The 18,381-nt window shown below is 36.0% G+C and overlaps 1 protein-coding gene across 1 annotated transcript in view; it reads left to right on the top strand.

Annotated features, from left to right (window-relative positions):
- The first annotated feature begins 267 nt into the window (after positions 1–267).
- The window catches only part of LOC138694784 (uncharacterized), an 85,129-nt gene continuing 67,015 nt past the window's right edge, over positions 268–18,381 (top strand). The window contains exon 1 of the mRNA XM_069818846.1: positions 268–1,062. Within this exon, the coding sequence (XP_069674947.1) occupies positions 972–1,062 (91 nt within the window). The 5' untranslated portion in view covers positions 268–971. The remainder of the gene's footprint in view (positions 1,063–18,381) is intronic.

Raw genomic sequence — 18,381 nt, 5'->3', positions numbered from 1 at the left:
ATTATTATTACCATAAAAAGTAATGGAAAATTAATTAAATACATTAAATCAAATAATTTAATATATCAGTAATAATAATAATAATAATAATAATAATAATAATAATAATAATAATAACAATAACAATAACAATAATAATAATAATAATAATAATAATAATAATAATAATAATAATAATATGTATTTCATCGTACTGCGGTATTTGTAATAATTTGCCTTCACTGAAAAAAAGAAAATAAAATCAGTACAGTACATCTGACTTAGAAAGTGTTATTAATCACAATCTCTCTTTAGAATAAACACATTTTAATTTCGTAATATGCAAATAATTATGTTCTGTTTTAATGAGCTTATTACAGCCATTTTAAAATCTCTTCTTCCAGTTAAGTGACTTATTTCACACCCGAAGCTAACTTCAGATATATCACAGGTCTTAATTGCCTGACACTCCAAAGAAAAACAATGTAATTGGAAATAATTATCGGAATATAAGACTTACGACTCTTACAGGATCACACTTACATTACATCGCGACTGCCACACCTTCTATAAATCCTAATCATTTACATTCAGAAACAAGACTATTTTATCAGAGGTAAAAATCTTTTTATTTCAAGGTTGAGCACATATTCACATAGTTGATGGAGTATTGTGTGCCTAAAATTTCTGTGTAGCTGACATCTGTGCTTCAAGGCATGCCATATTTAGGAACCAAGTGTGTTAAGACAGCCGGATTTCTGACGTGTGATTCCCACTAAGGAAGTCATCAAGCTACGATTGGAGAATGCGACCTTGGGATACGTGCAGAAGACTTTGTTATCGCCTTTCTAGTAACAGGATTAGGTGTAGCTCAGTTGACACTAGACTTCTGGGACCGTGTTCAGAGTTCTACGTCATTTCTGTTATAACGTCAATAGAAGGATCATCTGGATGACGTAATGATGCTTCGGAAGTAATACCTTTACGACGCTATGAATCTGTTCCGTGGTCGCCGGAAGTTTCTACTGCAAAACAAGCTTTTAATAATGACTTGGTGGATACTTTTGCTTCTCAACTTTACAGGTAAGTGCACATTTTAGATGAGGACACTCTGTAAATATACAGGATGTATTAGGACCTCACTGACAAACTCTGAGGAATGATAGGTCACACACAGAGGTTCATTTTTTGTTAAGAAACATACGCTCGATGAATTACACCCCTGATCAAATAGCCTATGTATCAAGTAAGCCATTTCCATATTATGAAATGGCAACCTAAAAGAGAACAACCACTAGGATCTCCACTTTCGAATATGAATTTTTGGTAACGACTGCTGCAAGATATTACCACAGTCTAGTATATCGTCGTTGTTCTGCAATAACTCCTATGTGACATATTTATAGATTTTCAGATTTTTGCTTAAATAGTGATAAAGCAAATAATAAAATCTCCTATATGTAATTATATTTCTTTCTTTCGAAAATGTAAGAATTCACAATCCCTTATGTACGGCTGCCATATGATGAATAAATGTGTTTTTTCTTCCTACTGAAAAATTGTATATTTTCCACATAGGATTTATTACAGGAACAACGACGATACACAGTCACGAAGCTTGTGTTGATGAGGGTACTAGAAACAATAGACTGTGCCGGTACTGTTTCACATTGTATGTGATGAGGCCATAGTAGCGATCCTAGTGGTTAGCAAATATCTATGGATGCGTATTCCCTACGTATTGAGCTTCGTGACTGTATATACTAGAATGTGCTATTACTCCATGCAATTCCATCAGGGTTATCGCCTCTGTTACATTGCTGTAGTTTGTTATTGGTCTGTGTAATGCACATTCAGTCGGTTTTACCTTACCTGTCACACTGCACTACGTACGTAGGAGTCCATCGCTGTGGAGTAACGGTTAGTACGCCTGACTGTGAAACGAATGGGCCCGGGTTCAAATCGTGATTGGGACAAGTTACCTCGCTTAGGTTTTTTCCGAGGTTTTTCCCCCAAACCAATAAAAGCAACTGCTGAGTAATTTTCGGCGTTCGACCCTGTATTTTAGTAGGTTATTTTATGACGCTTTAACAACAGCTTAGGTTATTCAGCGTCTGAATGAGGTGAAAGTGATAATGAGGGTGAAATGAGTCAGGGGTCCAACACCGAAAGTTACCCAGCATTTGCTCATATTGGGTTGAGAGAAAACCCCGGAAAAACCTCAACCAAGTAACTTGTCCCGACCGGGAATCGAACCCGGACCACCTGGTTTCGCGGCTAGACGCGCTAACCGATACTCCACAGGTGTGGACCTTGTATTCATTTCACCGGCATTATCACTTTCATCTCATTCATACGCTAGATAACAATAGCTGTTGAAAAACGTCGTAAAATAACCAATTAAAAATACACTGCTCAAAAGATAAAAGTAGTCACTTCATTAAACCTGCATATATTTTCTCCACCGGTACAAATCACACTGAAGTTATAGTGAAAGTAAAGATTATTCTATTTTAATGAAACTTACAATTACATAAACATTCTTCTAAGAGAACTCACTTAAATGTATGCTCGACCATGCCGAAATGTAGTAATTATACACAAGGTAGTAGCCCTTTAATACACCTCATTAAAGTACACCTATGCATTAAAGTTCAGGTGTTCAGCCAATGACAAATCACCTTTGTACCATTATAAAACCGCAAGTATCGATTATTCTCGGATATGCAATCGAAAGACAATTACCGAAAAGTCACGGAGGCTGGAAATCCAATACTGTCGCAGAAGGTTATGTTCTGTTACTATAATAATTAGCGTTAATTGTAAATAATATTCAAATAAATTCCACTTGTCATCTCGTTTTTCAATTCTAAATCAATTTCCAGGTTATATCAGAGTAATCTTCATCTTATTCTCTGCCAAGGTCAATGACATTCGGCCTCGGAAAAAATCAATACTTTCGCGTCTGCGCACATCTCACAATTCAGGTCAGTTCGCAATAACCATAAGAAGACCTAATTGTAAATAATTTCAAGTTCGAAATATGGTCGAGCATAAAAAGTCGTATGAAACTTGCCTATAATGGTAATTAAGACGCTCGTATGAAAATTATATACTTGCGTCTTAATTACTACCATTATAGGCTCGTTGCATAATGTACAATTATTTTTAAGAAAATGTCTTAAACTAAAATGCTCCCACATGTCACAGGTTAATGAAATTCATATTAAAACGTTAGTGAAAGCAAGTTAATATCGAGTACTGCCTCCCCTAGCATATATGACAGCATTGCAACGCCTGTTCATTCTTCTGACAAGACGCCGCAGTTTTTCTTGTCACAGAAGTCTCCAGGGCGAGTAAATCACCCGCCCTGGAAGTCTCTATTCTTCCATTAGGGCTTTCTCAAGGGCTCGAAAGTACATTTCGCCGTCGAATGCGTTGTTCCAGTTAACCCCAGATTTGTTCTACTGGATTTAAATCTGGACTCCTGGATGGCCACTCCATTACTTGTAGATTGTGCTCCTGCATGAATTCCTACACATCGTTGCCAACATGTGCTCTGGCATTGTCATGCATAAACAATGCATTTTTCCCAATTGTCCCAGTTTAGGAATAACGTGAGGTTCTACGATCTCATTAATGTAACGTTCACAGTCAAGGTTCCATTTATAATAAAGTTGAGCTCTGTTTTTGTATTCAAATTTATACCTGTCCACACCATAACGGACCCACCTTCGTATGAACAACAGGTTGAACTGCTTCAGGATGGAATTGCTCTCCTCGTCGTCTCCAGAAACGTCGACGACCATCTGACCCATATAAGCAAAACCGACACTCATCAAGTCGCCAAAGTTGTAACTCCCAGTGAACATGTTCTATGCCGAACTGCAGTCTCATTCCAAGGGAATTTCAACGCTTCGTCTGGACGTTAAACCAGCCTCTTTTAGTCTGTTTCTGATGATCTGATCGCTAATTCTGATCCCTGTAGCCTGCTGTAGAGCGAATTCCGAATCTCACCGGTGAGCAATCCGATGGAATCACGGTGTTCCGAATTCCACCGATGACGTCATTGATGCTCCACCGGTGTCACACCGGTGCCATCAACTTGCAGAGGTGGTGGCAGTCTCCATCAGTGAATCTGATTGGTTCTTGTATAGGGCGGGAATTAGCAGACGAATAACATCGTGCACTGTTATATCATGGCGGTGTGTTCTGCTTCAGTTCTGCTGTATTGTTTGTAATGAGCACAACGTAAAAACAATATGTTAATGGCTTATGAGCGAACATGTCAACGGACCCGTTATTACTACCGGTTCAAGAAATAAATTGTTTATGCTATCTTTTCTTTGAACGAGATGGGAGTACGAAAATTTCGCAAAATTTTGCTAGCGTAGCACAAACAACAACATGTACAGTCGCCATGACAGCCATCGATCCTTCCAGCAGTTTTGTTCCTTATTTCGCTGCAACGTGACGTCATTGATGCCACCGGACGGGTGAGATTCGGAATACGTTGGTAGGTTTACCTGTACCTCTCGTGCTGTTACTTGGCGGTTCAGTAATGCTTGTATAAGCATAAAACGGCCCTGTGCAGGAGGAGCTGTTTTCCTCTGGAGGCAAGTTTCACGTCTTCTAGATACTGTTCCATTATCTTGAAAGTGTTTCCAAATTTTCGATCGTGTCCTGTACAACCCCTAGCAACATACCTCTGTAAATGACCTTCCTGCAGAAGTGTAACTGTACGTGCAGCTTCGTTTATTGATAATTGAGGGGCTGGGTGCAAGAAGGGCATTTTAGAGGATGTGCCCTTTTTTGAGTAAAACGCTTTATTGTGTTCTCTGAACTGTTACGCATATGATCACCAAGTTGTAGTTCAGTACTATGATCATAGAGGACAGGAGTACCCAAAATGGAAAGGCGTGCATAGATAACATTATTTATTGAATTTTCAACATCAATTTTCTCAGAACTTGCACTTGAGAGAAGTGCCTTTCTTGCACCCAACCTTTCAATTGCTTTCTAGTTGCCTTTCTTTGCCCTCGCGATCAGCCATTGTGTCAAAAACAATTAAATTACGATTAAATCAGCCACACAAGCAGCCAAATCCTAACACACAATCTAATTTATGTTATGTGAAGCTTTCAGTTGGCTTCAACAATGAAAAACAAAACAATCGCGATGTTTACCAACTTTCATATCGCTCCCCCAGTAGAAAAGTGTCGTAACAAAAAAAAATTGAATTTTGAGTTACATATGGCATTTGATGTGGTTTTTTATGCTCTTTCGTCCTAGAATACTGTCATAATTTTTTTTGGCTAAATTTACAATTTTATAAGCGATGTTTCAGTTTTCTATTTTATACTTTTTCTCTTATATCAAGTAGAACACTGTGGTATCAAAGTTACAACAGTTTTCGACAGTAATTCAGCAATTATTTTATTATCGGCAGTTTCGTAACTTAGATGCGACAATAATATTATTGACTTTCTTATGCCTTCGTGTTGTCTTAAAGAAATGTCACTGTTGCCTAAATTACATTCTTATTCTATGTTTGTGCGTTGTAAAAAGTTCACAAATTCATTTTTGTGTTTATTAAAGTAATCTACGTGAAATAGTCTTAATATATATCAAAATTGTCCCGCGCCGTGGCGTCGTGGTCTAAGGGTACGTACAAGTTGGAGCGACGATAAACGATAAAAGAACCAGCGATGCTATATCAGAGAGAATTGAAGCATGCATTATCATTGAGGTGTGCATATTGGAGTAACGATAAAAGCGAAGATACACGATAAAAGCGACGAAAAAGATAAGTTCCATTTTCTTCGCTCTTGTCGTTCATATAATCTCTGATTAAGATAATATTGATCTGTATAATGACCGGTGGTTATCAATATATCCGAATATTAATAGATTTATTACTATTTCGGCATATTAAATTAATTGTTGTAGATATTGGCAAATTGATCAGTTGTGTATTTATTCGTGATACATTATGTGACCACAATAACCAATCACAGCACAACGAATTTATACTACCTTTGGGATGAGAAACGGGTTCAATTTTGTACGTATTTAAGTTATATTAAACTTGACCCTAGCAGCTGATATTTCCTATATATCTTCTTTTTCATTAAGTGGATGCATAGAATATCTTCTACTGATAAATCAAAATGTTCTCTTCCCGCGTCCTCGTTGCTCCGATATGAACACTTGATTCTTTGATAATACCAAAGTGTCGCTAGGTCATTTCTTTTATCGTTTATCGTTGCTCCAACGTGTACCTACCCTAAGGCATCCTGCCTAGGAGTCGCGTTACGGAATTCGCGCTGTTTCGAGTCCTCATGGGGGAAGAAATTTTCTCATGACATTGCGGCCAGTGTATGGGACCGGTGCCCACCCAGCATCGTGATGCACTTGGGGAGCTACGATAGGTAGCGAAAACCGGTTAAGAAAGTCAGCTATAACGGCTGGGGGGATCATCGTGCTAACCACACGATACCTCCACTCTGGTTGGATGATCGTGCACTTCTGCTTCGGCATGTGGCCATGAGGCAGCAGCCGGCTGGTCGGTCATGGTCCTTCATGGGCTATCGTGTCACAGATTATTATTATTATTATTATTATTATTATTGTTATTATTATTATTATTATTATTATTATTATTATTATTATTATTATTATTATTATTATATATTAAAAGTACATGAAACAAATATAGCCTATACGTATAGTAAGACCGTAAAACATTACGAGAGGAGTTCGGCCGGCACCGTGGATCGTGTCCCGGCATAGCTCAATTGGAAAGAGCACTCAGCGCGTAGAGCTGAGAGGTCCCGGGTTCGATTCCCGGTGCCGGAACGAATTTTTCTCGTATTAAATGGTGATAATACACATTGGCTACTTCATAGTAGTCGTGTAATATTCAATGAGGTAGGCGAGACCTCATATATAATGAATATGTGATGTATAGCCTATACGGATAATGCTAGCTGGTCAGACTTGAAAACATTAAACGTTTCTTGGTGTCTCATTAATTCCTATAGTTCATTAGTTCGTCATTGTCCTGGAACTATTTATCATGCAGAAAATCTTAAACTGAACTAAAACATTGGGAACTATAGGTTGGGATTGTGGACTGTAGGCTGGACGAGGGAGTAAATCCCAGTTAATTTCAATAATTTATTGCTGGATCAGTCGTGTGCTGTGTAGGCGAGAGTTACCATGCAGCGAAATCACAGCATTCCACGAAGTTCTGGATGTTTAGACATAACTGCATCATTTTTAGTGGGTTGAAGCTTTACACGCTGTTGACTGTTCTGTGAGCTTCGAAACAATAACAAAAAATTCTCTCTATACCCAACAGGCATCTGAATTTTTGGAATGGAAATAAGCAAGCTTATTCAACGTGAGAACGGTCTTTTCTGAACAAACTATTCTACCTTTACGTACACATCCTTAGACTCATACATGATTTTTCTTAACATATGATTGGGCACATTTATAGATGAAAAGCTTTCCGCAAAAAATAGTGTTACATTAATTCGGTGTTAAGATAGATTACAATTTTGTAATGGAGCTAACGAATCTAACGTATTAAGATACATACAGTATTAATAGACCTTAATATCCATATACCATATAATATATAAAAACTGGATTCAATTTAATCAAGCAGTATTAAAATACACATAGATGAAACAATTAAAATCAATTGTTACACATGGTTCGGGAACTACTATCCCATATGTTTTAATACGAAAATACGAAAAACCTGAAATCCCATAAGGGCAACGGCCTCCTACAGCAGTGTAGGGTGAGCTGAAGGGCTACTACACTTGGGGAGCCAGTCCAAGAGAGCTTACACTATACTTACAAACACACAAACTATACCAACTAAACATGAAAAACTATACAGACTAAACACATAAATTATGCAAACTAAACATCCACAAAAAATTATGCAAACTAGACACATCTATATATATATATATATATATATATAATTTGAACTGGTAATGGAAATTACGGGAAAACGGCTGAAGGGATTTTAATAAATGACCCTTCATTTTGAAGCTTGGAACCCAAAGGTTTTCGAAAAAATAGTAGTTTTCAATAAAATGTCAATTTTCCTACATTATTTTCCTTTTTTCCAAAATCCATCTTTCGTCAGTTTTGAGAACTAATTAATTGCATTCACGGTCGACTTGATGTTCGCTTCCTTAAGCGAAGCGAGCATCAAGTCGGCCGTGTTGCATTTCAGAATGAAACAAAACACACACACTACAATAAACAATAGGCTATTACACGAAGGCCATGACCTACAGGATTGCTGACAGAGTTCAGACGGCTCAGATTCTTTCCCATCATAATTCCAATATGTCGATCTTCATTTGTGCAATTTTTTGATAACGTATAAAACATAATTTACAGGTCTGATTCTCTGGTCTATAGTTTTCCGAGTACAGCTGTGTATAGGATATTAAGAACTACAAAACTTAAGAATGTTTGATGACATTATTACCATTAAAAATGAAATATTATTATAGTTAATGCAAAACATAATGCTATACTGATATATGAAAGTGAAACCTTTTGGAGCTTTATGTAAGTAGACGCAGAGAAAGAATATTTTATATTAGATCTTGATTTCTATAATTTACTGAGTAACAGCTATAGGCCTATATAAATTTATGTTACTGAAAACTATAAAACTTACGTAAGGTAACAATGTTGTTATTAAAAATGAAATATGTTTACAATTATTAATCAAGTGGTGTGGATCCTTTTCATATATGTAACGGCAGTGTGATATAGATATTTATACAGTATGTCTGATTCTCTAACTTTCCTTGGTAGTAATTGAGTCATGCTTCCTATTTTAGCTGCGTCTTTAAACTACATCAAAATTAATTTCATATTTCTTTGGTTTAATTGATTAGATTTGTGATCGCTGCCAAGCATATTTTGTTGTAGGGAAAATAGCATGCCATTTCACTTCTTGCTACCGTGATGAGTAAGTTTATTTCCCGCAACCAGCAACAAATGAAACAATGAAGCTGCTAACGATTTACGATGGACAATTTTATTTAGGGCGTATATAAGATTCTACAACTCTGACATATCATTCGCCTCATTTTCCACATCTCAGCAATAAATTCCTCACAACAGCCTATATTACAGAAAATATACGAAATAATATTCATTGTTACACAAATTAATCCAGCAGTATTTGATAGATCAGTATTGTCTGGAAGAAGCGCAAAAAATTACAATTCATAAGAAAAGACCAAAAGGTATTACTTATTGATAAAATAAGAGGCCTATAAGATTTTTGTAGTCTCTTGATCACCTCAGCAAGATCTCTTAGTGGAAAAAGTAATTCTGCCCTCTATATTTCAGGGTAGTTCACAAAACATGCAGCAGCTATACCAAGATGCTAAATCTTTTGTTCAAAGCATGACAAACCTTACATTTTCTTAACTTTAACATACAATCCGCAATTACCCGAAATAGCTACTGCATTACTCCCACATGAAAAACCCACTGATCATCCTGACATTGTTACTAGCGATTTCGCATTGAAACTCAAGAACTGAAGGAAAAGTATTTGGCAAAAAAAAAAAAAAAAAAATCAGAGGGAGTATGTTTCACTATTATGGAAGCAAATAACTATCAAAATGTTTGGTATTCTTCATTGAAAATAAATCTGAACAATTTTTATTTTAACTTTTTATGGACTTAGTTTGCAGCAATTGCTGCACAAGCCACTAGTAAATTATAATCTGAACACACAACTATCCACACTAAACACACAAAAAATTATACAAACTAAACTCATATACAGTCTTAACTCACACACCAACTAAACACACAAAAACCTATACAAATTGCACACATAAATTATACAGTCTAAACACACGAAAAACCATACAATTGAACACAAAAAATTATACTAACTGTTTAATACCGTTTGATTAAACTACAAACACAATTGTAGGGTTAATAAATGCATACAACAGTGAATTTAGCGGCTGTAATTGAGCATTTTGTAAGCGTGATATTATGGAAGAGAACGTATTACCGGTTGGAGAGAGAGGACGACCACGGAAATGTATAGCAGCTCCAGAAATAACGAAAAGAAACCAGGCCAAACTAGCAAGATTAATATTCTTTTCTGATTCTGCTTGGTTCCTACTGATGTAATGGTAAATTACATAGGGCCGAGTGTTTTATCACAATTATAATGTATTCAAGTTCTATATGTATGTCATTGATGGTGCCGTGAATAATAAACTGAACAATACTGAAAATATGTGCAAATTGATGAAAGCAGATATTAATCTTGTGATATAAAGGAATGCAGTAACGAAAATTTGAGTTTTGATAAAATTTATAATCAGTATTTCTTTCGTAGGTTGCAAATAGTTGGGTAGACTCAAATAAGGGAAGAACCCGCTTTTCTAAGAAAATTTAGTTTTTTCTCGTCTCTAGAATGTTGTGTTATAATTGCAATAACTCTAGCAATAGCTTGGCCCACTGGAATTTAAATTTCTACCATAAATTCTCAGACTGTTCTGAGAATACTTAATTTCCCTATTCCAAGATTTGTGACTTATCCTTCTCCCTGACTGGACCCCTCAATTTACTGTATATTTTACTATATTCTTTTGTAAAATGTAATCATCTGAAGAATTTAATAATTTGACACCTAGGGTGCTATGCATAGACATTTCGCTAGCCCGCGCTACGAGCGTGCTAAACTAGCCCCGGCTATCTAGTGATTACTTGTACAGGATTCATATCATATCATATCATATCATATCATATCATATCATATCATATCATATCATATCATATCATATCATATCATATCATATCATATCATATCATATCATATATCGCTAACAATATGAAAACGTTAGTTCGCTGATCATCCACCGGAAGCCCGCGCTAAGAATGACTATGAATTACCATGCTATTCTTTTATATTGAATTAAAAATATGCTTGAGGTAATGTTATTGTGTAATATTTTAATTTGTTACTGTAAAATCCCACATGATCCCAACTGGACATTATCTAAACTGACATGTTCCAAACGGAGCACTCTCAGAACACTCATGATCCAAAGGCCATTGTCAAAACTCGTATGATCCATAATTTGAAGCTAAATAACTTTTACTCCTGTGTAAATAAATACGGTTACAAATCTGAATAGTAATTTTTAATCATTGCTCTTTCATTTATTAACTTTCATTGTGAAGAAAATGGGCTCCAAGTATTACAAATATGTTTTCCCTCATTTGTGAAAATTTTCATTTTTGGAACAAGTGAGTTATGACTCTAATCGACTCATATGATGGAAGTTCTAGAAGATTAGCGACGAGAAAAACCTCTTTACCATCCGAGATTGAACCCAAGACCTTTCAGACCGCAGTCAATTGCTCAATATCTGTTGAGCTATCCGAACGCCTTTCGAAGCAGTGGGATGCTATAAATATTTCTCCAGTATCGCCAAATGATTTTCCTCAAGAATACATTGCACACTTCTCAAGATTATTTTTATACAATTTAATAACAGTTTAACTATCAATAAAATGCAGATTAAGTTAAAAGGTTAAAGCTTAAATTCATTTTATTTATCAACATCAACGCCATTTAAAGAAAGACGTTTGTAATAAAGTCCATTTTTCCAGGGTTAAGAACATCAAAATAATGCCATAGTGATGGACTTATTGACCTCAATGAACATAATAATCTCAAACATCTTCATACACTATTTCTATAGCACTTTCACATTTGACCTGTTTCATCTCCTTATGTCTGCAGATATCGTGTATTATATTTCTGCTGTCAGGAAGTTAATCACAAAACCTTTCCCTGCGTAGAGACAATGGAGGACGATTTGCATTTCGAGATGATAATCGGCCATTCTTCTCATTTGATGCAAGCAGGAAAGCCACGCAACAACTACAGTTGTCAGGGCAACTAAAAAATTCACAGATGTAAGTTAAACCGCAAACTCATGTTAAAACGGACTTGTTTATAGTGTAGAAAAAACAGCCGTGCCCTTCCAGTAGCAGAAAACTCTGTTTCGTTTCTTGATGTTTACTGCTTTGATACGTGGGCTACTTGTGGTGGTATATTTAAATATATATCCTATTTTTTTCCGGTATATGTATATGGCACAAAAGTCGATAATACCAGAAGAATATAGCCAGCCAGGTACAACTTTCTCTTTGCAATGCTGAAAACCGAGAGCCGGTGTCAGGCAGGAATGCCTAGGGCGAGCTCCCGTTTTCCCTGTCTTCACAAATAACATTTCACCAAACTTTCCGCTTCACTTTATCTAAACCCTAGTTAATATATTACACTTTTTTGTATACATAGCACAGGATGGCATAAAAATTGATAATACCAAAAGGATATGGTAAGTCGATACAGCTTTCTCTATATTATGGTCATAACCACGAACCGATGCTGGGCAGGAATGCTAAGGGCGAGATCCAGTTCCTCAACCGGGATTGACCTTACACTCTGTTTACAGCTATGAAACTGTCTGGTCTATATCTGTGGTATCTCCGAAGATGAGTAGAGCGGAGTGTGAACTTATATTGCGTCTAAAACAGAATGAGCAAGATAGGGGATATCATATGCCATTTCAAGAACACATGGAATTTCTATTCAAAATTTATTTCTTGACTCTTTTTTGAAACGGAACTAAGCCTTATAAAATGTCAGTTCATGTGTCTGCGAGTAAGTGGATGGAAGAAAATGAGTGAGCGAATGACGTAATGAGCATGTGGAAAAGACTGAGGATGAGACAGTGAGCGAATGAGAGGGAATTAGTAGGGGATTGGGATAGTGTGCGAATGATAGTGAGTGAGTATGCAGTGTTGCCAACTCATAAATTATATCCCCGTCAGTCTAATATATGAAAATCCGTCAGAATCCGTCAAAATAAAAAATAACAAGGCCCACTCATTATGTCTATATACAAATAAAAAGCAAATTTTAACACAACTTACTTACCAATCTTGATTAAAATAATAATTCGTCAACCTTTGATTTGACTATGAGGAAATCTGAAACAGGGGATTCCTTAACATGGTACGGAACGGACAGTTCTGTTCAAAGAAAAAGTAAAATTTCCCAAAAATTAAATAATTATAAATGACAGCAGTTAAAAAAAGTCAAAAGACGATGTAAATAGTAATTTCCGCCGAAAATCCGTCACCAGTCAAAGTCATTCTTTTCCCGTCCGCTACGTTGAAATTCGGTCAATGACGGAATTTCCGTCCAGTTGGCAACACTGGAGTGTGGAGAGTGTGTTAGCGAGTGAGGGATAGAGGGTGTGAGCGAGGAGAGTGTGAGGGAGTATCAGCGAGTGCGGAAAGAGAGTATGAGCGAGTCGAAAGAGAGTATGAGCGAGTCTGGAGAGAGAATGTTAGCGAGTGAGGGAGAGAAAGTGTGAGCGAGTGAGGAGAGAGTATGAGTGATTGCTAACTCCGATTAGTTTTAAACATTTTCGTACATGTTTACATTAAAATAAATTTAACCCGTGTATATTTATATTTTTCTCTATAAAAATCAGGTGTAAATATCTATTTTGGACAGATCACTTCGAAGTTAGTATTTTTCCTGATTTTTTTTAAATTTGATTTTGAATTCTTTTATATGCTTTCCTTAGACACTAGCCTATCAATCATAAAAATTACAGCCCGATTGATCGACTATCATAGGGGCTATGACATGAAATGTTTGAATGGAGCGGAAAGCATTGTCTCGTAAAAACAAAGCTTTCAGTGTGACCACCGGTTAAGGCGCTTGCCTGCCGGTCTGAAGTTGCGTTCGGGCGCGGGTTCGATCCCCGCTTGGGCTGATTACCTGGTTGGGTTTTTTCCGAGGTTTTCCCCCACCGTAATGTGAATACAAGGTAATCTCTGGCGAATCCTCGGCCTCTTCTCGCCAAATATCATCTCGCTATCACCAACCTCATCGACGCTAAATAACCTAGTAGTTGATACAGCGTCGTTAAATAACCAACTAAAATAAATAAAAGTGACCACTGGATATAGCGAACATCGCGTACAGTACATAGTGTAGCGCTCTGTGTAGCCTCAGCATCACACCTTCAATTTTACATTTCTCAGGATACAAGTGGTATTGGAAGTTCAAAATGCTTTTAATATACCACATATTTTCGTTTTTACTTCTGTATTCTGTGGTTTAAGTTACCTGGTACGTTTAATTTCTATAAATTTGTTAAATACACGTATATTTTGTTTACCTCGATTTTTTAAAATTAAGTACTTCTATTTTTAATTTCCCATTGGATATATTTTAACACATCCTCTTAAATTCGGTACAGTTATAGGCCTATTTAAAACATGGGTTTGAGATTGGTTTGAGATTATGTATTATGTAGCTACGACATATCAGTTATTCTATTGATATCCGAAAGTATTTCTTATATGCTAATATAGGCGCTAACATTGTTAAAAAATGGCTTAATTCCAACTTCCTTTCTTTAAATATATCCAAATCAACTTTAGTACCATTTTCGTTAACAGCTGCCAGTGTTCAGAATTTAAAATTTAGCGATAAATATAGACTAATAATACACAGTGAAAATTGTTTAGATCCCAAAAGTTGTAAATGTCCACCTTTGAAAGAAGCCACGTATGTCAAATATCTAGGTATCATTATTGATCACAATTTAAAATGGCCTCATCACATTACTTATCTTTGTAAGAGGCTTCGTAAAACAATTTATAAATTCGTTAATCTTCGATGCTACTTACCTATTAGAGTTCTACGCTATGTTTATTTGGCCATTATTCAGTCTATCATTCAATATGGTATAATTGTTTGGGGTGCAAGTACAAAAATTAATCTTAGTCCGTTAAATTTACTACAAAAACGAATAATTAAAATTTGTTTGAAGAAACGTTTCGATTACCCAACTAAATTAATTTATTCTGAATTTAATGTATTTAATATTGAACAAATGTATAAGTATACGCTGTTAAAATTTTATCATAAAAATCGTAATAAGTTTGTATTACAGACACACAATTATGACACAAGACGAAATATTAATTCAACATTAGTAGAACCTAAATGTCTCACATCTGCTGGTCTAAAGCATAGTATAAATTTTGGCCCTCGGTTGCACAATGCTTTAACTAAATTAAACCCAGAACTTCTAACATGTAACCCACTAACATATAACAAGAAAATTAGAAACGTGTTAATATCTTCAATTTGATTAAATAAATTTATAGCCTATGTGTATGAATTAATCAACCTATATTATATTTGTATTCTATAAATTTGAAATATATATTAGTCCTACTTTTCACGTGCGATATTATTCTTCTCTAGTGTTAATATTATATTACATAATTCCATTGCCGCTGTAATTATATTTTAGTTCCTATTTTATTTTACTTATTTATTTATATTATTATTATTTTTTATTTTAATATTATACCTGAACTGCGACCGAGCACGAGCGCTGCTCATTCGGTCTCAAATTTTGTTAATACTACTGTATCTTCCTTTTATATTGCTCGTATTATTTTATTTGTATTTCTCTTTGTTTGTTTTGTAATTATATTTCTTTATTCTGTATATTTGAATTTAAATAAATAATATTAGTAAGAATAGCTGCCACAGCTGTGTGAACTATACGTAAAGAGAATTGCTCGATGAAGCCGTGATGCTCAATTCGTCTAGCGCGATGATTATAGGTCCGTGCGGTATAGAGTATTACCAAATATCTTGACCTCCTTGCAGATGCTGGAAGAAAATCGTGTGGAATCCAAACAGAACTAACGAGTACCAAGATTTAGCACGCTTCTGAAGACCTTTAAACCAGACAAAGTGACTCAACAGGTTTTCACATCATGACCAGCAAGCCACGGTGGGCCCGCGGATATCACAACACAAACTATTTTCGCAATTTTTGTGGCCGTAAATTTAAAGTGATACGCAATGTTTCGAAATACAAAACAAGAAACTGAAGCTGATCAGATTTTGACAATGGCACGTTTCACAACTTTAAGTAGAAACAACTTATGAAAATTTTTGTATTGCTAAATAGAGCAAAAAAACTTCCCAACAAAAATATAGTTTCCAGTGCAATGTTTTGGATGCAAATCGTAGGTTTAATGTGGCGTAAAATATTCATTCTTTTATAATACTGGTGATATTATCTATATCAATAACCTTTGCAATTTGTGGCACATGAAAGAGAAACAAAATTACCAATGACATGTGTACAGTCCACGTACAGTCTATTTTTAGATGCAGATAGTTCTGCCAATTAGCCACCAGTGGTATACGTTCTGGTATCTACAAAGTGTCTTATAAGTAGAGAGCGGAATTTTAGGTCCTAAAAAGTGGCATTTTAGGAGCCTAAAATAGGCTCTTAAACTCCTTTATTTAGGTTCTATAAAATAAAAAATAGGCTTTTTTGTTAAAGAATGTCACTAATATAAGAGTGTTTTTCATTCACATTTCCATAGTTTGCTTCACAGTAGATGATCAGCACTCATTGTGGCTATTATGTCGCTCACTTCTTTACTTACAAATAGTGAGAAAATAGAAAGGGGTTGTTATGTCATGGAATGTAAGAGAATGCTTATTCGAGTACAACCCAGCGAGTTTGTGTTAAATTGTTGACAGACAGAGGGATATATAATAATAATAATAATAATAATAATAATAATAATAATAATAATAATAGTAAAAGGTAAAAAGGTAAAGGTATCCCCGTAACATGCCATGAAGGCACTTGGGGGCAAGGAGGTAGAGCCCCATGCTTTCCATGACCTCGGCACTAGAATGAGGTGGTGTGGTCGGCACCACGCTCTGACCGCCTTTTACCCCCGGGAAAGACCCGGTACTCAATTTTATAGGAGGCTGAGTGAACCTCGGGGCCGTTCTGAAAGTTTGGCAACGAGAAAAAATCCTGTCACCACCTGGGATCGAACCCCGGACCTTTCAGTCCGAGCCAGCTGCTCTACCAACTGAGCTACTCGGCCACTCAATAATAATAATAGTAATAATAATAATAGTAATAATAATAGTTTGTCGCGCAGTAGTTCTTTTACATGTCAATAAATCTACTGACATGAGATTTAAGCACGCTTAATTGCCACTGACCTATGTCGGGATCGAGCCCGCAACCTCGAGCACAGAAGACCAGCGCTATACCGACTACGCGACCCAGGCCGATTGAAAGTTGGAATTTTAGGATTGCAATAGGCTATTGTAAGAATGAGAAGCGGTGGCCCGGAGGTACTTCTCTATTGTGTTGTTCACTGCTAGGAAGGAGTTGTTATCCGTCTTGAAACTTGGAATGTGAGCGGTACAGGATGTTAAGAAAAGCAGTAAACAGTTACGAAAAATGATGCAAAAATTTAAAAAACTTAAAAATAGGCACTAACGTCGAAATAGGCATTTTAGGCACTATAAAACCCCTTTATTTATATCTATATTTTCATGAAAAATATATATCAAGGAAAAAAAATAGGTTTTTGCCTAAATTCCGCTCTCTACTCATAAGTCTGAAACAATAAGCCAAATCTCTGAAATACTGTTTCTTCTATTCAGGTACTTTTGAAGCCTGAGTGATGTTTGGTAAAGAGGGTCGCATTCAAGTGATCCTGTTTGTTGGTAGCTGCAATCACAGGAAATATACCCTGGAGTTTAATTGATTGCACCCAGAACGAACGCCGATTACACACAGTTGCATCGGAAATCTCGTTAAAAATTTTGAGGCACGTGAAAGACAAACTGCTCCATGGACCACCGATAATGTTAAATGAGTAGCAGACAACTTAGTTTCCTCACGTAACTGTGTGTAATCAGCACTCGTTCGGGGTGCAGCTGATTAAATTTGAAACTTCCCTGCGGCTGCAGCTACCAGCAAATATAATCACTTGAATGTCATTCCTCTTTACTTAACGACATAACTCTGGCTTCAGAAGTACCTATAAAGAAGAAGAAATACCATTTCAGAGATTTGACCTGTGGTTCCAGACTTATGGGACACTCTGTATAAATTGAAGCTCTATGAAAATATCTCTACTAGCCACCATTCTTGCCTACAATCGTACCGAGGGTAATAAATGTTACTGCAGATCCTCCTATCTCAGAAATCAACTACAATTCCGCCAGACTAGCAGAATTGTAGGAAGGTCAGTTTATTAGATTTGGAGAAATTATAGAGCCAACACCAAAAAATCACTTCCGTCAAAGAGAGTTTCTTGTATCTATGTATATATGAATGTATTCATTTCTTCCGACTCTTTATACATACATATGTATGCATTTCCATCTTCAAATCTTTATAATAGGGTTTTATCGTTACATAAGCAGGCATTGTACAGAAA

The sequence above is a fragment of the Periplaneta americana genome, chromosome 2, assembly GCF_040183065.1.
Source record: "Periplaneta americana isolate PAMFEO1 chromosome 2, P.americana_PAMFEO1_priV1, whole genome shotgun sequence".
Lineage (NCBI taxonomy): Eukaryota > Metazoa > Arthropoda > Insecta > Blattodea > Blattidae > Periplaneta > Periplaneta americana.
The sequence above is the reverse complement of the archived record's forward strand: the minus strand, read 5'-3'. Positions and strand labels throughout refer to the sequence as shown.